The 22671-nt window shown below is 37.4% G+C and overlaps 2 protein-coding genes across 3 annotated transcripts in view; both read left to right on the top strand.

The window, feature by feature from the left end:
* Window positions 1-11716, top strand: part of sulf2a (sulfatase 2a) — a 34823-nt gene extending 23107 nt beyond the window's left edge. For both annotated transcript variants that reach the window (XM_082155179.1, XM_082155180.1), the window contains 19 exons: window positions 113-352; window positions 458-609; window positions 1457-1626; window positions 2495-2645; window positions 4307-4482; window positions 4569-4697; window positions 4773-4838; window positions 5085-5208; window positions 5310-5508; window positions 6452-6695; window positions 6781-6877; window positions 7958-8052; window positions 8138-8197; window positions 8320-8489; window positions 8595-8737; window positions 8842-8950; window positions 9060-9093; window positions 10026-10079; window positions 10445-11716. In XM_082155179.1, the coding sequence (XP_082011305.1) occupies window positions 113-352; window positions 458-609; window positions 1457-1626; window positions 2495-2645; window positions 4307-4482; window positions 4569-4697; window positions 4773-4838; window positions 5085-5208; window positions 5310-5508; window positions 6452-6695; window positions 6781-6877; window positions 7958-8052; window positions 8138-8197; window positions 8320-8489; window positions 8595-8737; window positions 8842-8950; window positions 9060-9093; window positions 10026-10079; window positions 10445-10475 (2444 nt within the window). In that variant the 3' untranslated portion in view covers window positions 10476-11716. The remainder of the gene's footprint in view (window positions 1-112; window positions 353-457; window positions 610-1456; window positions 1627-2494; window positions 2646-4306; window positions 4483-4568; window positions 4698-4772; window positions 4839-5084; window positions 5209-5309; window positions 5509-6451; window positions 6696-6780; window positions 6878-7957; window positions 8053-8137; window positions 8198-8319; window positions 8490-8594; window positions 8738-8841; window positions 8951-9059; window positions 9094-10025; window positions 10080-10444) is intronic.
* Window positions 11717-12430: 714 nt separating this feature from the next.
* The window catches only part of arhgap46a (Rho GTPase activating protein 46a), a 42167-nt gene continuing 31926 nt past the window's right edge, over window positions 12431-22671 (top strand). The window contains exon 1 of the mRNA XM_082155051.1: window positions 12431-12621. Within this exon, the coding sequence (XP_082011177.1) occupies window positions 12608-12621 (14 nt within the window). The 5' untranslated portion in view covers window positions 12431-12607. The remainder of the gene's footprint in view (window positions 12622-22671) is intronic.

The raw sequence follows: 22671 nt of genomic DNA, 5'->3' as shown, positions 1-22671 counted from the left end.
TTTAGGGAGGAAATTTATGGTCAAGCATCTGTTACATAAAACAATCTGGATCTCTTTTGCTCTGTCTCCCTCTTTTTCGAATCTACATATATTGCCCGTTTTTTCCCTAAAGGCTCCATGCAGGCCATGAACAAAACAAAGCGCATAATGATGCAGGGCGGCACCCACTTCTCCAATGCGTTTGCCACCACTCCGATGTGCTGCCCTTCTCGATCCTCCATCCTGACTGGGAAATATGTGCACAACCACCACACCTACACCAACAACGAGAACTGCTCATCACCGTCCTGGCAGGCCCACCATGAACCGCACACTTTTGCCGTCCACCTCAACAATTCAGGCTACCGGACAGGTTAGTAGACAGCATGGATCTGTATATGCAGTATTTTTGCAATACTGAATTATGTTCATAAATTTCTTTCAGTTAAGATCTCAAAATAATCCATTTCTGTTACAGCCTTTTTTGGGAAGTATCTGAATGAGTATAATGGCTCTTATGTGCCTCCTGGCTGGAGAGAATGGGTAGCACTGGTGAAGAACTCTCGTTTCTACAACTACACACTGTGCCGGAATGGGATCCGAGAAAAGCATGGCTCAGAGTATCCGAAGGTTGTCCGCTGTCTTTTTTCAAAGAACATGACTGAACATTGTATTATGAAATGTTCCTACTTACAACACAGTAGACCAAGTGTAAAACGGTTCAAAAATCGGTTCAGGTCATTCTCAGTATTTACCCAACATATTTAAGGACGCACAATGTATTGGTATCATATCGGTAGACAGACAATTTTAGAGAGTTAAGATATTGGGAATTATTTAACTGTACATGCTCATTTCCTATTAACTTTGCCGCAATATGATGCTGTCATTAAATTATTCATATATTTAAATCTTTAGCAAATTGCAAAATGAATATCATTCCAATATCCCTAAATTCCCTTGTAGTGTTTAAAACGATTGACTTTAGTTGTTAGTAGTGTTTATATAGACAAAACAGCATGAATTAATATTGGCTATGTATCACTTATTGCTCATAACTTGAAAATAATTAGCAGCTTATGATCGCCTCAGCCAAAGTTTTAATATTGGTGAATCTTTTAACATAATAATAGATAAACATGATCTAGGATTAAATTATACACCAATGTGCAAGAGTTTGGAGTCCGTAAGATCAAAAAAAATTCTAAAAATAAATGTATACTTTTATTCAGCAAGGATGCATTCAATTGATCAAATGTGACAGTAAAGACATTCACAATGTTACAAAAAGATTTCATTTGAAATAAAAACGAAAGAATGAAGGAATCCTTTCAAATGTCCTGGCTTCTTTCAAAAACGTAAAAAAAAAATCTTACCGACCCCAAGCTTTTGAACAGTAGTGTATGTGTTTAGTAAACACATATTGATACTTTCTTGCATCGGACAGATTTCCCTTTTAATATTACTTCTTTTACAGGACTATCTCACTGATGTAATCACAAATGACAGTATCAACTACTTCCGAATGTCAAAGAGGATGTACCCGCACAGGCCTGTGATGATGGTCCTGAGCCACGCTGCCCCCCATGGGCCGGAGGACGCAGCACCTCAGTACAGCAGCGCCTTCCCCAATGCATCTCAACACATGTAAGACCCTCTTTCTCTTTCTTTCTCTCTCTCATTCACTAGGAGAATTCACAGTATGCATGAGGTTATAGCTTCATAAATCTCATTCGGTTTAAATCTTTCAGTCTCCAGCACTTCTCCAGTCAAATGTTCTCATGCCATTTGAAATACGACAGCCTAATAAATAATGCTCACTGTATAGTACTATAGCCACTATTCTCATTACACATTAGCTACTTTTAATGAACCACCTCTTATGACATACTTTCTTGGTTTATTGCAGGAACAGAGGTTTGATTATGTATTCTGTGTACAGTAATTGTTTCCATAGTGCCTCCGGCAAATTAGTGCATACAGTAGGCTCAAGAGAGATATAGAGTGCTATTATTATAATATCATGATTTATTATTTGCATCAGTATTCATTCATAGGTCCCATTAGAGGTATAAAGTCTATTGCTAGTGCATAAACTAAATTAGCATACTATTTTATCTAAACACATGTACAATCACAAGTTCACTGTTATTTTACTATTGTTTTTTTTAATTATCATTTTAATTGCTCATTCATCAAGCTGCAGCTGAAATGTACAATGCAACTTTATGCAAATCAAATCTTCTCAAACAGTGCAAACCAAGAGAAGACAATGTATTGGCCTTTACAATATGACTTCAGAATTCAGCACAATGAAATTTCTCAGCAATGTTATTCAGCACCAGCAGCACACAATGAATTACACACAAATCTTGTGTAAAAGGACTGTGACTCTACATTTTCTTGCCAAAAATGTTACGTTTTATTCATAGACAGTAAAGTGTATAACAAATGTGTAATTTCTTCCAATGGCACAGAAAACAGCTTTTAACAATTCTGTAAATGTCCCACTCAGAACACCAAGCTACAACCACGCCCCCAACCTAGACAAGCACTGGATCCTGCGTTACACGGGACCCATGAAGCCTGTGCACATGCAGTTCACCAATATTTTACAGAGGAGAAGGCTGCAGACCCTGCTTTCAGTGGATGACAGCGTTGAGAAGGTCAAGATCATGATAACCTTACAATATAGCACATAGATCATATTTTACATAGAAGTTAGTTCCAATCCTTGTACATATTCTTTTTTTTTTGTCTTTGTGGTGTTATAAGAGTGCTGACAGTACTGATATGTTTTTATTACTCCGCCGGTCTGTCCGTTAGTAGTGCAAATAATAATTTTTAATAATTCATTCAAAAACACTGATTCATTCAGTAATAAACCAAGAAGTCACTGTTTATGAGTAAGTCAGTAAATCATTCACTGAACTGATTCATTCCAAACACAGATTCAGATTCAGGAAAGACATGCCAACTATTGTTTATTGCTCTGAGATACGCAATTGGTCTTCTGTGGCTCCGTTTGAAACTATTTCCATTGTAGAGCAAAAATGGACAAACTGAACCTGGCAATATTGTGTCAAGTGTACGCAACTGTTAAAAATGTTGGGGTCAGTAAGTATTTTTTTTAAAGAGATGTATAGTTTTATTTAGAAAGAACACATTACATTGATTAAAAGTGATTTACATTTTCTATTTTATTTTAGGTTTGCATAAAAATATTGAGCAGCACAACTGTTTTCAACATTGATAATAATTAAGAAATGTTTCTTGAGCACCAAATCAGCATATTAGATTGATTTCTGAAGAATCATGTGACTGAAGACTAGAGTAATGATGCTGAAAATTCAGCTTTGCCATCACATGAATAAATTACGCTTTAAAATATATTAAAATTGAAAACTATTAAAGAAAAGAAAATGATTGAATAGAAAACTAATATTAATATTTCACAATATTACTGTTTTTACTGTATTTTTGATTAAATAAATGCTTAAGAAACTTTTCAAATACATTAATAAAACCTACCCCGAACTTTTGAATGCTAGTGTAAGTTACACAATATTTACATCTTGTTCATAAAACTGTTTTATGAAAGTCAAGTCAAGTCAAGTCAAGTTTATTTGTATAGCGCTTTTCACAATACAGATTGTATCAAAGCAGCTTCACAGTGTTAAATTAAAATAATACAACAAAGTTTGTTTCAAGAGGAATTTATTGATTGATAAAATTAAATTAAATATCCCCAAAATATCCCCAACTGAGCAAGCCAAAGGCAACAGTGGCAAGGAACCGAAAAACTCCATCAAGTGACCTAATGGTGTCCTAAAACTCCATCAGGTGACCTAATGGAGAAAAAAAACCTTGGGAGAACCCAGGCTCAGTCGGGGGCCAGTTCTCCTCTGGCATTTATGAGCTAGAGGCCGGATTGTAGTTTGAACTGTAGGATTATATGAATGCCTGGCTGAAGACATGCGACTTTAATCTAGTTTTAAACTATTCCAGAGTTTTGGAGCCAAATGTGAAAATGCTCTCCCTCCTTTGGTGGTTCTGGATATCCTAGGTATCCAGCAATAATATTTGTTAATTTACTAGAATAACTAGCAAAACCAGAATCTACTTCCTAGTGAACTAAGCCCAAGACAAGTACCTTATACATATAAACCCACGGTACTTAGCAATAAAGGTGATTCTGATTGGTGAGGCACATCAGCATCTAAAACATATGAGAGATGCCTCTGAAATGTACAGAAAAATTTAGAAATGGACGTGTGTAACTAGCCTGGAAGTTGTAACGTGCTGTTTACTATTCCCCCCCCCACAGGTTTACAATATGTTGGTGGAAACTGGGGAGCTTGATAACACCTACATCATTTACATGTCTGATCATGGCTACCACATTGGCCAGTTTGGCTTGGTGAAGGGCAAATCAATGCCATATGATTTTGACATTCGAATCCCCTTCTACCTGAGAGGGCCGAATGTGGAGGCAGGTGGCATGTGAGTCAAAGATATTAAGCTCACAACTTTACTGCAAAATGCTAAAAATAACACATTGTTGATTCTAAGTATGTGATCTCCTGCAGTAATCCTCACATAGTCCTGAATGTTGACCTAGCCCCTACCTTGCTGGACATGGCCGGAGTGGATATTCCATTGGAGATGGATGGCAAGTCCATCCTCAAGCTGTTGGAAACAGAACAACCTGTCAACAGGTGCTAAAATACACTAAGATAAACATTTCATGCTTACAATTTAAAAACACATTTTTCCTCATTATATTCTTCCAGTTTCACCAGGTTTCATTCTTACAAGAAGGTGAAAGTGTGGAGGGATTCATTCCTGGTAGAGAGGGGGTGAGTACATTTGATCAGGCCAGATGAACCCATGCATTTTTAATTGAACTCCGTATCACAAACTCTTACACTGTATCGCTCTGAAAAAGATTTGTAACCCCAGAAATTGATTAGACACGACTCCATTAGAGAGGCACCAGATGGCACACTGACATCGGACACATCTACAAATTTTGAATAGGGGCTGTATCTGATTCTTTGCTGTTTTTGAGTGGCAACCTGATGTGATCTCTTTCCGATCTACAGGAAGCCTCTGCATAAGCTAGCAGATGGCAAAGAGGTGGAACAGAATTCACTGCCAAAATTTCAGCGGGTTAGAGACCTGTGTCAAAGAGCTGAGTACCAGACGCCCTGTGAGCAGCCAGGGCAGGTAAATATTCACTTTCATTTACCATGGCATATTCCCTTGATTATTTCCAGTGATTGCCATCTGTCTAGTCCTTTCTAAGTAACCACTCCTCCTCTGTGCAGAAGTGGCAGTGTATTGAGGATTCCACTGGAATGCCGAGGCTGTATAAGTGTAAAGGGATGGCGGGTCTCTATGCACCTCGTGCTCTGGGCCTGATGGCTGCCAACAGGGGAGAGATCAACGGAGCTCATTCCGCATCAGACCACTGTGATTGTGAACCCAACATGCCTCTCAAGAGGAAGAAGGCACTCACCAAAAAGAGTGTGTTACAGTATAGTTTTACATATTTTGTCCAGGTGTTCTTGCTTGCTAAGTGGTTAGGAGTCTCTTTTTTTTTACGGAAAAGACTAATAATAATTGTGTATTTTGGAACCACAGCATTGTGGGCAGCGCTTTGACATAGTGCAGCTTTTGAGTGTAAGTCCTGGCTCAAGGTCCTTTGCTGATCCTGCCCTCCTCTCTCTCTCTCCTCTCTCCTCTCTCGTCTATTCAATTCAGAATATTTGAATCAAAATTTTAAATTATTAATATTAATGGAGTTAGTTCCAAGGAGGCCTGGAAAAAGCTGTTTGTTAGCATTCCCAGTCCCACTCATGAGGCAGTTCTAATGCATCAGTTGCTCGGAACTCTTTGGAAGTGTGAAGTTTAAAATTTGCGAAAATAAGGAAAAGGTATTTTACACTTTTAAGATGTTTAAGACCTAGTAAACATCTACTATAAAATAATGAAAAATGTCAGATATTTGTATGTAGCAAAATTATATAGCAAAAATAAAATAAGTCAGTAAACATGGCAAATTTTAAATGGCAGCCTATGAAGAAACATGCTTTTTGCAGCCAGAGTGGCATCAGCCAAAAAGGGCTAACCGGATAATTATGCACATCAAAACCGTATACACCAAAATTTAAATGTAATTGCCCACCTTCATGTCATACCAAATCTGCATTATTTCCTTATTCTTGGAACAAAAACGAGATAGTTTGCAGAATGTCTGAATTGCTCTATTCCATGCAAAAAATGCATTGGATGAATTGGATGTTGATTTATACTGTCAAACTCCAAAAAGGACAAAAATATACCAGTTCCTCTCATTTTTAGGAATTATGTTCATATACAAAATCAGATTAGACCATGACATAGAATGATAGTAGTTTAAGCAATAATATACCTGTATCTGTAACAAAGTCCATGTACAATATTCCAGAGTTGAAGACCAAGAAGAGTTTGCCACGAAATCGTTGGGCCCGCTCTGTCACGTATCACTTGGACTCAGATGTGTTCACTCTGGACCTGGAGAAGGGCTACCAGCCCGTCAACCTGAACACCAGCCTTATGCTAGGCAGAAAGCAGGCAGTGTATGGAGAGAATGAAGAATACAGCGGAATGGGACCCACAGACAACAACTTCAACACCCTCACGCCACCTGCTGCTCTTAAAGTCACCTACAGGTTCATTACAGACAGTTACTGTGGATGATAAACAGCTTGTGGCAGTGAAAAACAATGAAAAACAAAACTTTCTTTTTTTGTTCAGATGCTCAATTCTGATGAATGACACAGTCAGGTGTGATGGTGGATTATATAAATCTCTACAAGCATGGAAAGATCACAAACTACACATTGAGCATGAGGTAAGATCATGGTTAAATTGTTCTAATACAACCTGAATAAAACCAAACCAAAATAATGCTTTAATTTACTACATTCCCAACTAACATGAACGTTCAGACGAGATGTTCTCAAAGTTATGAACAAATGTTCTTCCAGTAATGTTAATAGAATAGAAAGTTATCTGGGGCCGGTTTCATAAAGATAGACTTTGACTATGGCTTAGATATAGTAGGTAGTCAGACTTCAGATAGACATCTAAATCAGACCGTTGCACAAAGCACTTAAGACTCTGACTATCTTAAGTAGGACTACACTGCAATGCATTCTGGGTAAAATAAGACACTTTTCAAAACAAAAAACATGGCGGATCAAGTAAGCGCATTCAACCGCTCAGTGCAGTTTACCCCAGTGGAAAATATGTGTTTGTTGGAGGAGTATATCAGTTACAAGGACATTTTACTTGGGAAATTTAGCGGAGAATGTAGTAAAAAGAAGAAATGTTTAAATTATGAGCCATTTTCCCTTTTCTTTTGGCTGTTTGTAATGTAACTGATTGTTACTGTTGGTTGCCAAGGTAACATAGAGTCTTAGACCTAAGTTAGCCTGGGGGTAAGGTGTCTAATTTTTTTTAACTAAATTAAGTCAGTCTTTATTTTTGTGAAATAGTCTAACTTGCATTAGACTAGTCTATGAGCAAATTTTAGACTCGTCTAACACTATAGACCGGTCTAAAATAGCTTTGTGAAACCGGCCCCTGGTCTTTAATCATTTTCTCAAAACAGCACAACTACGTTTTTATACATCATTCATGGAACTTTTTGTTGAAATGTTTTTACTTCGTCTAACTTCTTTTTTAAATGTTACCACTTGTTTCAGAATTTTCAGTGAACATTCCCATAATGTTTGCAAACTTATAAAATGGAATGTTCCCTTAATAACATATATATAACATTTGTATAACCAATAACCAATTTTTTTTTATGTTAAAAACGGGACATTTTGAACATTCAGAACACGTTTCCAGAACAAAACCTTCTTAGAACATATTTTCGTTAGCTGGGTTAGGTTTTACTTCTAACCACTTTTTGCTCTTAATGTAGATTGAGACTTTGCAGACCAAAATAAAGAACCTCAGAGAGGTCAAAGGGCATCTAAAGCAGGTTCGACCAAAAGAGTGTGAATGCAACCAAAACACGTAAGCTTTTCATACTTTAACTGCTTAAGTGTTGGCTTGATCTTTTTCACACAATAGACATAATCATGTAATATTTGCTTTAAAGGTATCAGTACAACAATAGAGCACTGTTCAAACTCAAATCAGGGCGGATACATTCTGTCAAGTAGGTTTTCATTCATCATCTGTCATTAACTTCAAGGAAGGCACATTAATGCCTAATGTTCTAATCTAACTAACATACACTTAGACAGTTGATAGTAAAGACATCTGTTCTTTTAATCTAAGTGGAATGACCTCCAAAGATAAGAAACAGTGGCTGATGAAAGAGCAGAAACGCAGGAAGAAGCTGAGGAAGCTCCTGAAGCGCCTCCGTAATAATGATACTTGCAGCATGCCTGGCCTCACCTGCTTCACACATGACAACCAACACTGGCAGACCGCCCCCTTCTGGACAAGTACTGCATAGCACATCACTCCAGTTGTTTTTAATGCCACAAAACTTTTACTTAATAGTTAAATAATTATATCATTTCACTTAAATTATCTTTTTGTGTTGTTAGTGGGGACGTTTTGTGCTTGCACGAGTGCCAACAATAACACTTACTGGTGTCTGAGGACTATCAATGAGACGCACAACTTCCTATTTTGTGAGTTTGCCACTGGCTTCCTGGAGTATTTTGATCTTAACACAGATCCTTATCAGGTAGATCTTTATCTTTTTATCTCCTTTACCATTTTTTCATAATTTAATAAGATTTGTCAAGGGAACCCCCATAATTTCCACTGCTGTTTTTTTGCTGTGTGCAGCTGGTAAATGGCGTGAGCACGCTTGATCGTGATGCGGTGAACCACATGCACCAGGAGCTCATGAAACTGCGCAGCTGCAAAGGTCACAAAGAGTGCAATCAGGAGACAGGTGAGTCATGCCACGTGTTTGATGAAAATCTTTGCTTTGATGTTGCATTTCAACATAATACCAATAAATATACAATTTGTAACCAAGTTACTCATCATATCTCTTACAGGTGGTAAAGAAAGAAATTCTTTGTACGATTATAGGTATGGTTTCATTCTTATATTTTATGGCTGATTACAAAAAAAATATATATATGTTTATATATTTTATTCTGTATATATTTGAAATAGAAATCTTTTGTAACATTATAAATGTTATTTTTTGATCAATTAAATATGTCAGCTGAAAAATATGATATTAAATATTATCAAAGAATCCTGAAAGAATGTATCACGGTTCCCACAAAAATATTAAGCAGCACAACCGTTTTCAACATTGATAATAACAGAAAATTCAGCTTTGCAATCATTTGAATAAATTACTTTTTACAGAAAAATAATTACATTTATTTTAAATTGTAATAATATTTAATGTTTTTACTTATTTTTTGATCAATTAAATGCAGCCTTGGTGAGCATAAGAGACTTCAAAGAATTATTATATACTCTATAATATTTATTAATTAGTTATAAAGTTAGTTATAAAGGCTTTAACAGATCTGGATCTTGGGAAATAAATAATGTCCTATCTTTGTTATGTATGTTTGCTGGCATGGGGTGTTTTTGTATATGTATGAGGTCACAAATTTATATAATGACATGGGTATTACAACATAAACATGGTTTACGAGGACACCTCCTGTCCAGTTTGAACAGTATAAAAACCATTACGCCTATGAAGAGGACGGTAATACCATAAATATTTATGTAAATATAGACATTTTCTGTTCCGCATTAGGAAAACAGCTTCTACATCATACAAAATATAAAAAAATAATGTTTTTTGAAAATGTAAAATTGCATAAAGTTTTTTTAAATATTTTTTTTAGGGTTGTATTTAGGGGTAGAGAGGGTTAGGGGATAGAACATACACTTTGTACAATATAAAAGTCATTGTCTATGGAAAGTCCCCATAAAAAATGAAAACCCAACGTGTGTGTGTGTGTGTGTGTGTGTGTGTTCTCCACATGCTTCAGGCCCCTTCATCGTCGAAAGAGGCCAAAAGTGAAGAAACCATCCTCCAAATCAATGTGAGTTTGTTGTACACACCATCTGCTTAATATAATTCAGCCAGCCAGTTATCAGCACTAATCCTCAGTAGTCCTCCTCCCTCTGTCATACAGTGTATGTGCATGCTGTCCCTCGCTGCATGAGCAGCTTTTCAATTCTCCGGACATTCCTTTAGATGCACACGTGATGACAAGAGTCCTTCATTACTGATAAGAAAAAGTGTGTTAACAAAGTACAGAGTGGTGCAGACCGCCCCACTGCCATAATTACACATTGTCCTCGTTTTGTACATGACTTTCTTTTGTCTTTATGTTGTTCTTACTTTGCTCAAACCTAGACTCCTGTAATCAGAACTAAGATTTTGTTTTATTGTCTGTTTACACAGGGGCCAAATTTGGGAAGGATGGGTAGGTTAGTTTATCACTACTATCCACTGTGAAGGATGCACAGAGGTGAGGAATGTGAACTGATGAACTCCTGACCCGAGGACAGCAAGTAAACTCTGCAAACGTCCAGCTATTATGAAGTGTGGATTCGGAGAGAGTCATATCAGTGTGGCCATCTCATTTTCTCTCTCGATGCATTTTTCTATTTACAGTTTTTGATTCACTACATTTTTGGGAACTTTTTAATGAAAGACTTCTACCATGGAAACTTTTTACGATAAGGGACTTTGATGTGTGTTTTTTTTTTTTTAAATGAGCCAATCTCTATCCAACTCAGCACCTAACATTTTGTGGCTAAGATCAGTCACCTTCACTGTTCTCATAAGACAAGAAAACTCACTTGGCTCATCATTGAGATATAAACTTGTCATCTATAAACACTCTACTCCTTTATTATTCCTGTAAGACTGTGATGTGGGACTCTGATACTGTGTTAAATACAGGGCCGACGTGCTCTGACTTCGTTGCTGCTGTGGATATTGTAATATTACTCTCAAACTGAAAATCCCAAGGAAACGTCATGATACTTTACACATGTTGTGCTATATAATAATAATGTCACCAACTTATGTGATTCCGTTCATGGAAATGTTGCTTTTTGAAACATGGTGCTACTGTAAGTTAACACTTGGAACTGAATGCTGCATAATATGTATTTGAATGTATGTGCAATTAATGTAAATATTAGTAGCCTATATTTTTACCAGACTGAACATATGGGAGTTTCTCTTCGTGACTGTTCTGAAAAGAGAGCACCCTCAGTCTAACAAATGTTTTATGTTTATCTGAATGCACTTATGAATAACATACTAAACAGTGTTGGAGTAATGATGTGTTATAATAGTTAAATTCAAATATCTGTGTAGGTGTCATCACAAACCAATTCCTTCCCTTTTTGCTGTTTTCCATTGGCTTGAAATATGGAAAGCAATGAAGGTATAGTAGTTGGTGAATAAAGTGTTAAATACCCAGGTTTACGCCTTTTTCATATTCCCCATATATTTTTGTTTTAGAAAGAAACAACTAAAACCAGTCTAAAACTAATTTACTGGTCTTTGCTGGTCTCTCATGTTTGTCTGTTGGCTAGTTTTTGTTTGCAGGGGTTTTGGGCACTTTTAAGCTCATCGGACTGTGAGACCATCCGAAGACTTTATCCAAACTGGGAGACCATTTAAACCAGCTTAGTTTTTCTTTTTTTTTCTTTTTTTGCCTTCTATGAATATTCAAAATGTTATGTTTTACTTATAAAAGATATGTATGTGGGTCCATGTCGCTCATCTTGTTTTTGTCACCCAGTCTAAGCTGGTTTGCTGGTCTTGGTTGTTTTCCCTGCTGTTAGTTTTGGTGGTTTTAGAGTGTTTGTGTTTACCTATAGACCATATATATAACCTTTATTTAAACAGGAAAAGTCCCATTGAGACACAGTCTCTTTTACAAGGGAGTCCTGTATAGCATATTCAGACCATGTGGCTGATCAGCTGAAACCCATTTGAGCCAGGATGGGAAACCATTAGAAAAAAGAAACTAAAACCAGGCTTTGAGACCAGATAGAGCAGCCTTAACCTAAACTATTCTACATTTATGGTGCTTTTTTTTAGAAGGATTTCATGTTTGCCTTATTCGCCAGCAGGTGGCGCTTTCTGAATAATCCGATATACTTTAAATCCCTTCAGGCAATCAAATATGAATCCAACTCCACCTGAACTTGCACCTGTTGTATAAACCAACACAAAAACTCTCCACCACATGTAGTTTGTTTTACTAAACTTTTTGGACGTCACATTTACTCCGTGTCAGCCAGTACAGGTAAACTGGAGTTGCAGTATCTGTGTAGGGGGTGAAGAGAGAGATAGCGAGAGAGAGAGAGAGAGAGAGAGAGAGAGAGAGAGAGAGAGAGAGAGAGGTGCTCACGAGACACCCCCCAGCTATCCAGACCAGCTCACGCGCACGCAGCCAGCACAGGCGCGCGAGCATTCAGGACTCTGAACATATCACGAAGCCCTCGCGCAGGACGTCCGACAGACCGAGGAGATACAGTTTTGCCGTCTTTACGCTATCCTTTTATACTTTTTTTGTGGTTTAACCGTACAATGTGAGAAGAAATGGCTGGGAAAAGGTAAGTTTGAATCTTTCTTTTGGAAAATTAACCAAGTTTTGACACGAGAAGTTAGCGCGGTATCTTTCTTGTACGTTAGCCCCTCAACTAGTTTTAGATCTGTAAATGAACTATTACTCACTAGGAAACTATAAATACCACTCAATTTGCTTAAGATGTCGGCTATAAATCAGTATGAAGGAAAATATGGAGATTCTGTGAATGAAGAGATGGTTTTCCCACGACTCACGAGGAGTCAGTCAAATGTGATATTTTGTTCAGTTCGCTGCTGTCGTTTGTTCAGTCGTGTCATTAAATCAGCATCACTGCCGGAAGCCAACTGTTTCGGCCATGTGTATTTGAACTGATTTGATTTGAACCGACTTCACTATAAACATAGCTCAGTCACAGATCATTGGCTGTTTTGACTAACTTAGGTGTTCCTCGTACTGTAATCTCAGACTGATCTCATCTGATAATAAAAATGATAAACTAGCTGCTACAGTTCTGTTCACTGATCTTGAGACAAAATAGGTTTCACAACTTTACCCGCCATTCGATTTGTTTTAATTCCATTCTTAAGTAATCAGAGATGATCACTAGTATGTAGTTGGCTGCCTCTTTTTAATGTTTTACAACTGTGTCGTTACTTTTGGTCTCCACATATTTATTAAAATAGGCTAAATAAATAAAATCAGGCAGTATTAAAGTCAGATCTTTTTTCCTGAAGATCCTTCCATATTTCACTCCATTTGAGTTCAACAACATCACAAGCACTTGTGAGATGTATGTTTTGTATATAATTTAGCTGTGCTTATATATTGTTTTCTGTCACAATCGTGATATTTAAACTCATCATACAAATGATAAAGATTATTTTTAATTATTATCTAATTTCTCTAATTAAGACTTCAATTTCCCCCCTAAATTTTAGACTGTCCTATTAGCAGCAGCATACTACTACTACAGGAAAAAAATATTAGTGCATTTAATATACCAAATGATGGCTTGGTGACAATTCAATAGATGGAGCTTAATATAAGCAGCATCCGTACACTCTATTTATTCATTAATTGAACTGCTAGATTTGTCAGGTTTTTTATAATAAATATATATGGCATAATGGCACATTCTTTTATTTTTTATTTTTTTTTAAATCTGACAAATGACAATGCACATTTTGAGAGAAAATGGAAGAACATGTTGAATCACAATAATTCCTTGATATGTAAACTATACTTAGTTTTTAACTGTTTTGTTTCGTATTCAAGAGTCAGTCTTGTATCAGATATTGAATGTGGTCTAATTCCTAATATCGGCTGATGGTTACAGGAAACCACCAGAACCCTCTTTGATATCCCACAATACCTTCTGTCGCCTTTACTGTGGTTAGAAGCATTGAAGTCACATAATGTGAGCTGTGGACGCATGTTGCTTTAGTTGGTGCTGCACTGCCAGAAAAACACACAGCATCTGTTTAGTGCAGGGTTACAGATGTACGAATTAATTAAATTCATTCAATTAAAATGTAGTCTAACCTCTTTTTCCACCCTGAGCTTGATTATGACACAGATGCTGAAGTGTAAATAGATGAAAAGAGGTGGTTGAAAGACTTCTGTGAGTGAGCACTGTTTGATGTAACACTACCGAGCTTTGATCAGCCGTTGTATTGATGGCTCCCTGTTCCTCTCTCCGAGTTCGCTGTTCAGAAGCTGAGCAGGGGCATGACATTGGACACTTGACGCTTTTAACATTGCCATGTCTCTATGAAGCTCAAGTTTGAAGCTTGTTTTAAAATTCTTCAGATGTGTTCTAGTTTTGCACCATTTTGAAGAAACTCTAATATGATAAGACCTCTGACTGAAGTTAATGGACACTCTTATGGTCTGTTCCAGCTAGTGAGTGTAAATGTATGTTTTGACAGGCTGAGGTTTATCTTTGATTCAGAATGAGATCTTACAATAGGATGTTTTCCCCTGTTTGCATATCTGGTACACAATAGTGTGCAGACAAAGGGAGGACATAGCATTGTGACAGCAGTTTAGCACCAGTGTTTTAACAAGACCTTTGAGCTCAATGTGAAAAGCACCCATCTCCAGTGCTCAGCCTGAGGCCATGTCTCGCGCGCCAATAAGTTGCTTTTCTATTCCAGTTTTTTTTTTTTTTTTATCTTCAAATTTTTTTTGCTCTGGCAAAGACATTGACAGATAAAGAGATCGTAAAACGAATCCATATGAATTGAGTGCTTTAGTCCAAAATGCATGCTTTGGATTTTATGGGCCAACATTACTGAGCCAACCAATAACAGTTGGACATTATTTTATCACTGCATTATTTGATCATAGCCTTGTGAAACACTTTTATATTAGTGTTGTTATCTTAATTGTTTTACTGGTATTAATTCCTGTGTTTGTTCAGGATGGGGCACTTATAATGCAGCTGTTGACTCCACCTTGACAATTTGTACTGTTAATATGCTAATCTTCTCCAAAACTTGAAAGCATTATTTTTAACCTGTCCTTACTTACTACCTACTAAGCTCTGAAACAAACATTAAAGGATTAGTTCACTCCAGAATTAAAATTTCCTGATAATCCACTCACCCCCATGTCATCCAAGATGTTCATGTCTTTCTTTCTTTAGTAGAAAAGATATTACGTTTTTTGAGGAAAACATTCTATGATTTTTCTCCATAATGGACTTCAACGAGGACCAACGGGTTGAAGGTCCAAATTGCAGTTTCAATGCAGCTCCAAAGGGGTCTACACAATCCCAGCCGAGGAATAATGGTCTTATCTAGCGAAACGATCTGTCATTTTCTAATAAAAAAAAAAATTATATACTTTTTAACCACAAATTCTCGTCTTGCACTAGCTCTGCGATGCGCGTCCACGACTTTACACATTATTTAGTCCAGTTGGTGGTCATGCCAGTAAATTACATTTACTGTAGCGAAGTACTATACTGAGTTTTTCGCCCTACCCTACCGTGACGTTCCCAACGTGATTACGTAATGCGTGAAGTCGTGGACGCGCATCGCAACCCGTTGGTCCCAGTTGAACTCCACTATATGGAGAAAAATCCTGGAATGTTTTCCTCAAAAACCTTAAAGGGTTAGTTCACCCAAAAATGAAAATTCTGTCAGTAATTACTCACCCTCATGTTGTTCCAACCCCGTAAGACCTTCGTTCATCTTCGGAACACAAATTAGGATATTTTTGATGAAAATTCGGGGCCTCGAGTTTTTTCACGTAGGATAACTGCGCAGCGCTTCTGTGTTGTACGTCACCACGCATCACACACATGACCAGCGTCGGCCAATAGTGAGCCTACGTGTGATGTGCAACACAGACGCGCTGTGCAAAAACACTACATGAAAAAACTCGAGGCCCAGAGAGAAGGAAATGAATAGTGGAATAAAGTCGTTATTTTTGTGTTTTTTTGCGCACAAAAAGTATTCTCGTCGCTTTATAAACTTAAGATTGAGCCACTGTAGTCACTTGGACTATATTAACGATGTCTTTAATGCATTTTCTGGGCCAGCAAGTTATAACGTCTTTAGAAGCCTATGGAGGAGTGAGACAGCTCTCAGATTTAATCATAATTATCTTAATTTGTGTTCCGAAGATGAACGAAGGTCTTACGGGGTTGGAACAACATGAGGGTGAGTAATTACTGACAGAATTTTTGGGTGAACTAACCCTTTAATTTATTTTCGACTGAAGAAAGAAAGACATGAACATCTTGATTGACATGGGTGTGAGTAAATTATCAGGAAATTTTAATTCTGGAGTGAACTAATCCTTTAACAACTAGTTAGTTGGGCATTCAGGGCTCCCAATTCCCATCTCCTAGGAGCTCGCTTTGACAACGTCGTCCTTTGAGGTGGTTAGGTGACCTCTGACCCTGCTCCCACCCAGTCACTCAGCCTGACCTAAGAGGAAATTTGATGCGTTGAATTTGATACTTTTAAACACTAAAAGTAAGACTTTAACTTGTTGCCCGTCTGACTCTGACCGGATGCGTAATGATAAAATCATTATGTTCAGCACGGAAGGTCAGCTCAGGGAACAGTTAATCTTTTTTTATCTTGCTAAATCTTTACAGTTGTTTCTGTATATCAAAATGAGATGTTCATTCGAAAGAAGTATTAATACTGACGCTGACAGCTGGTAGTAGACAAGCGAATCTGTATTTGAGCACACATCTACTCTGCTTCTTCTGTGTGTCTTAGCCCCTCACACATGTCCATTCACATCTCACTGTTGCTGTCAGTGTGCTCGTTTGTCCTGAATAAGGGCTTTGGGGTTGTGGGTGTGCAGGCCTGCAAACAGTGGGCTTGTCAGATTTGTCCTCTCTAGAAAGAAGATTTATTGTTTTGCTAACACAGTTGCTGTTTGGCATTTACAGACTTCCCGCCCAGAGTAGAAATTTCCGGCAGCACTGTCCGTTGAGACAGGAAGTAGTTCAGCAGCAGTGCGGACAAAAACAGCCGTATAACATATACAGGCAGGCAGTGCATCATCCCAAAGAGGTCAACTTTTCTTGCTTTATATAGAAAGAATTCTCGGAAGGGGGTTGTAGTTCAGCATCTCAGACCCCTTATCCTTACCCCAAAGCCACACACCCCCGCTGAGGCACGACTCGTGTTCTGATTGGCCACCAGTGCCGTGAGAGCTTTAATTGTAAAGGGGGTTGTTCCAAATGAATAGAGGCTGATGGTTGTGCTAACAATGCTCTCCATTGTCATGACCCCATTATCCATTAGTAATGGGTGGAATTCTCACATATTGTCATGCATATGATACTGACTTACTACAATTTGGCTAGACAGTTTGATGCCCTCCTTCGTTGAACCACAACACTTAAGTACTATCTGGTTTAGTTATCATCATCTCAGGAAAAGCAAGAGACATTAGCCATATGCTCTTTGCAGATTTTTGGGTGATTTAAAAATCTAACAAACAATTTTCTTGTTTTCCAATAAAAATATCTGAGGATCCTTAACAAGAGAAATTTAGTTTGGAAGCAAAATGACATGATACTAAGTCAAAAAAACAACATTGGAGAAGACTAGTGTACATCACCAGAGAGAAGTCAGCTATTTAACTAGAAAGAAGTTTAAAGGAAAACAAGATAAAAATGTTGGCATCTCATGACATAGATGTCTCTGCTTCTGTGGTTTTCTAACACCGCACCTCTTGACGAGCTATCAGCGTTCAAAAAAGAGTGACGTCATTATATTATGAACTAGTTGGACAGAAATCGGATCTGATAATTTTTTTAATGTTAATTTGGTTGTTGAATGTGATTGTCACTTCTGTAAATAATCTTGACCAAATCCAGTCCAAAAATTAATAGACTTTAAGAAATCCAAATATGGTTATTTGTAATTAAATAAAACCTTAATTATGTAATAAAATAAATTAAAAACATAATATTCAGACAGATGACTGTGATTGTATTTATTGTGGTTTTTAACTCTAGCTTGTGTTGACAGTATTCATAAGAGGACCCCAGTAAGATAATGCTGAGGCTCTGGTTTTGATAGGGATAGGCTTATTTTCTTATGTCTAATCCAATCGAAGGCCCTGTGCCTGTAGTTTTAAATCGCTTTTAATGTAAACAAATACAAACAAGTGATTTCTGTTTTTTGCTCTCACATTCGTTCTTGTGTAGGAAACTCTGACCACACCATGTCCTGTTGTGTATGAATGAAGTGTGTCTGTTTAACCTTATTTTTCTCTTCTTTTGCTGGCTTTCAGCCATCTATCAGAATGCTTTCCTGTAACCAATCTGTTAACACACGGCCAGCTATATCAGTACTGACATGTTACCCACAAAGATAAATGAAGCCAGCGTTGGTCTTGGTCCGTAAAGCCAGGCAGAATAAAAGTGAAATGGACGGGAGCAGCTGTACTATGACCTCTGCTGATGGAGGCCTGGTCCGCTCTAGTCATTTGCCCTCTTCAAAATGAGCAAAAGCAACCTGCACAGGGCTCCAGAAAAACAAAACAAAAAAATTTAATGAAGGAGCCATTGACTCCTATAAGAAAATAAATAGGTGGTAAATTATGTTGAATTTTATTTTTAGCTCCTTCCATTCTTTCTCATCATGTAGACAACAGGTTAAGTACAAATATAATGGATATGTAATATAGTTAAGTTCATATATTTAGCGAAATTCTCCACTTTATGGCAGTTTTTTCTAGCTGACTAATTTGTTTTGAATACTTTTCTGAGGTAGATATAATGTTACGAACATATTGTTTACAAGCTGTTTTATTGACGTCTTTTCACGGTTGAAACTGATAGAGCGATTACATGAGACATGATGCATTTCAGTAAGTTGTAAGTAAGTTGTAGCCTACTGTTTCTTTCATTATACCTTCTGATGTTCATTCAAGTTTATTTTGTGCAATAACTAGTAGTAAAGACAAAGAGATGATCTGTTCACGTGTTGCTTGAACTGAACTACAGCTGTCTGTCACACTACGTTAAAGAGCGCCAAAACAACATTTATTCTATTGTATATTTTGTGATAAAACTGACATAATTTGAAAGCTGAGTCTTTGTTTATTAAAAGGAACAAAGCATATTGCGGTTATTGGATGGCAGGTGCTCTTCAAGTAATATGAAGTTCACGCATCAGCAGAAAACAGCATAAACTAAAGAAAATCTGAGATTTAAGAATCCATATCAGTATTAATTAAAAAATGAGAATTGTTATCGATATTGTGTCCACACAGCTGACACGTTTATGCACCATTTTACTTGCACCATTCAGTGTCCTGTCCATTCAGTGACACGGAAAGATGATCCTCTGTCGTTTTCTATCTCTCTCATGCTGGCACAACTGGTGCCTGCTTTTTTAGCAGTCTGGAGCATTCTGCTGCACCTTCATTCACTACTGTATATCAACCCCAGGGGCCAGATCTAACCCTGTGTTCATTCTCAAGGTGTTTAGTTAGTACCATGGGATGAATGAAGCATTTGCATGAAGCAGGAAGGGACAGAAGAACTCCACCCATTTTCATCCATCTATTTTCATTCAAATGTGTATGAGTACATTTTGTATGTCCAGCTTTTCCTAGTATCACTGGAATGAGTGACCTCACTTCACAGAACTAAAGAATTCCTCTGACAGGTGCAGCAGTTTGTTTTTTTGTTTGAATGAAGTGAGTTCACTGTTCACTCTTCTCTATTTCAGGGGCAGGGCAGTGTCCTTCCTTGTGTGTTCTGTTTGTGGAACTATGCCTGTTTGCTTTTGTGTGTACTCAGCTGACACTCTGTGCATTTGTGTTTGAGAGTGAGTGACACAGCATGTATTCTGTACTCAAATGCAACAAATATGCAAGTTAAATTAGTTGTAGGCCATATATGGTTGAAATAGTTTGAGAGGTGAATACTGATTTAAGGTTAGAACAATTGATTTGTTTTAGTGTATCTAAGCAAGTACTTTTTTTTTTTTTTTTGCCACACCTTGAGGTAATTACGTAATCCCGGCCCACCTATCACACAATTTGCATGCTGTTCCACCATATTGAATGGCATTACATCACCTGAACCCTCTTTCACCTTTTATTCCAAACTCCTTTCACCTTTTATTTCAAGGATATTCTTGTTTTGATGTAAATAATCCCTGACTGCTCACGGGAACACAGTTTATTTTGAGATAAAGTGGCTGTGTTTAGCACTATCAGCTAGCCAGAGGACTAAGTTGTCTAAGTCAAAGGCAGGTTCTGTTTTTAAACATGTTGGCTTGGTGTGGCAAATGTTTGTCAAGTGTCAAACTCAGAATAGTATGTTATTTTTTTGTGTGGAATTCAGCAAAATTCAATTTTGATGAGTAAATGGCAGCTAAGAGACTTTGGTACTACTGATAATTATTGTTAAATTTGTTGCATTTTTTTCCATTCTTTCAGAGTGATCTCGGGTAGTCTAAATCAGAAACACCTAAGGTGGAATTTCAAAATTGTGCTCCCAAAAAAAGCACTGAATAAAAACGGCATTTGGCCTCATTTTGGAACAATGGATTTAGTCCATTATGTCGTTGTTTATTCAGTGCTTGGAGACCAGCCATTTTACCAGCTATTTTTAAACAATGGTGCAGATTCTTAGACTTCAAGAATTTGAAAAATAATTTCATTGTTTTATATATTTGAGGAAATTATTTGACATATTTTTAGACCCTTTCTAAAAATATATTTCTTTGTCATACAGAGCTAGACACAAGAAAAGGGTAAATGTATGATGCATTCTTGTATGCTGCCTGCTTTTGGTGGCATTATTAAATTGATATATTTCTAGTGCCTGTGAAAAACAACTTGCAGAGAATAGCCTTAGCAGAACCAGGAGGGGATAAAGGCACATGATAGGCTACATTTATTACAGACAGGAAGGTAACAGGAGACCTACTTGATTATTACACAAAAGGATTTTTTATAATGTGAAAAAGAATATCTAACAGCATTAATTTCTTTCTATTATTAATTCTAGAGTTTCAATTCTAATCTATGATCTTATGTTTATTAAAGGATGGAGAGTTTTCTCTGTGTGATTTTTACAGTGGTCTTGGTGGTCAACCTAAATACCTCATGCTTTCTTATGCAACTTTTCACTTTATTTCCTTTTTTTTTCATTTTTACATTTTTACACATGTACGTAAATCTGTTTTCTTGATAATATAATGCCAAACATTTGAACTTGATGAGGAGGAATTTAGTCATAAGGATTCTGTTGCAGAGACTGCATGCCTTTCTTGAGGCTGCTTGAACGAGTGAGAAAAAGGTGGGTGGAGTTCAGCACACAAAAGGCCTCCAGTTTAACTGCTCTTCAATTACACGGCTCCCACCCATAAAGCTCTTGATCTAGTAGCGAGAAACAGTTTGTGCAGAATACATTCTACAGGACAGGATTCTTTATGAGCAGTAACATTGCCAACCTTACCCATAGTTACATTTGTCAAACTGACAAATGCACACACACACACTTGCACATGCATTGACATAAAATCAGTGCTTTTCCTTAGGTCAGTTGCTGTTTCTCTCAAGGCAAAGCTCAAATATTTAACGGTGTTAATGAAGGTAAAATGAGCTGATTGGTATGTCGGCGACAGATGGTGCCCCAGTATGTCTTTGCTGAGTTCTGTTGTTTTGATTTGTGTTTCCCAGCTTACCTGGCACCAGCTGTATATTAGTCTCTCTTGGCCTCTGTATATCTACATTTGTTTTTATTAAGATGCAATGATATATTAACAGATTTGGTTTTAGCTTTTTTTCTCAAATGTAAGGAGTAGAACAATAAAGACAGTTGGACTACTTGTGTTACATTTCAAGCACCTTTGAACAGGTGGGCTGACTATTTCTGATCCTGAGCCACAGCTTGGGTTGAAGCCCAGGGAACAAATGGACATATGGACGTGACAACTCACAAACACACTCTTCACTGTCCAACCAGTGGTATAGAGGGCACGTGGCAGGAGAGAAAGAGCACACTTGTTGTGGCACAGAACATTGACATGCCTCACTGGAGCATCATCAGACCATTCTAAACAGCTGAAGATGAATCGAAACTTGAAAGGATAATTTACAGTAGCTGTGTCTACATGTCTAGACATCTGAATGTTCATATTCATATCGTCTTGCGTTTTATTCTAGTGTGTAAGTGTTTGTTTATTTTGCGAAGGTTTAAACCACACTCTCCATGACTCTCTCGGAATGAGTCATATTGAGCCCTTCGCTGGTTTGGGTGGCCTAAAGAAGCAATCCCGCCGCCTGTGACAGATAGCCTTAGCTACCACACCATGGCTTAAATTAGCACACTAAAGATTCTCTGCATTAGGAAACTAGATCAAAAGAAACATAATAGGTTTCTCAGAGGGTTATCATGACCCAAATTAGCTGCATTCAATTTTTGTTGTTGTTGTTTAGGTCTCCATCCGATGTCACTTTCCACATTCGGTGTCCTAGACGCAGGTGAAGAGTTTTGAGTCTTATTGTAAAATGTTGTAGTACCTTTATTTGGGTTCAGAATTGTATTTGTTGGCTTTAAACTCGCAATGTAACGGAA

This window comes from Leuciscus leuciscus (genome assembly GCF_965113295.1).
Source record: "Leuciscus leuciscus genome assembly, chromosome: 23".
NCBI lineage: Eukaryota > Metazoa > Chordata > Actinopteri > Cypriniformes > Leuciscidae > Leuciscus > Leuciscus leuciscus.
This window is presented reverse-complemented; position numbering and strand designations above follow the sequence as displayed.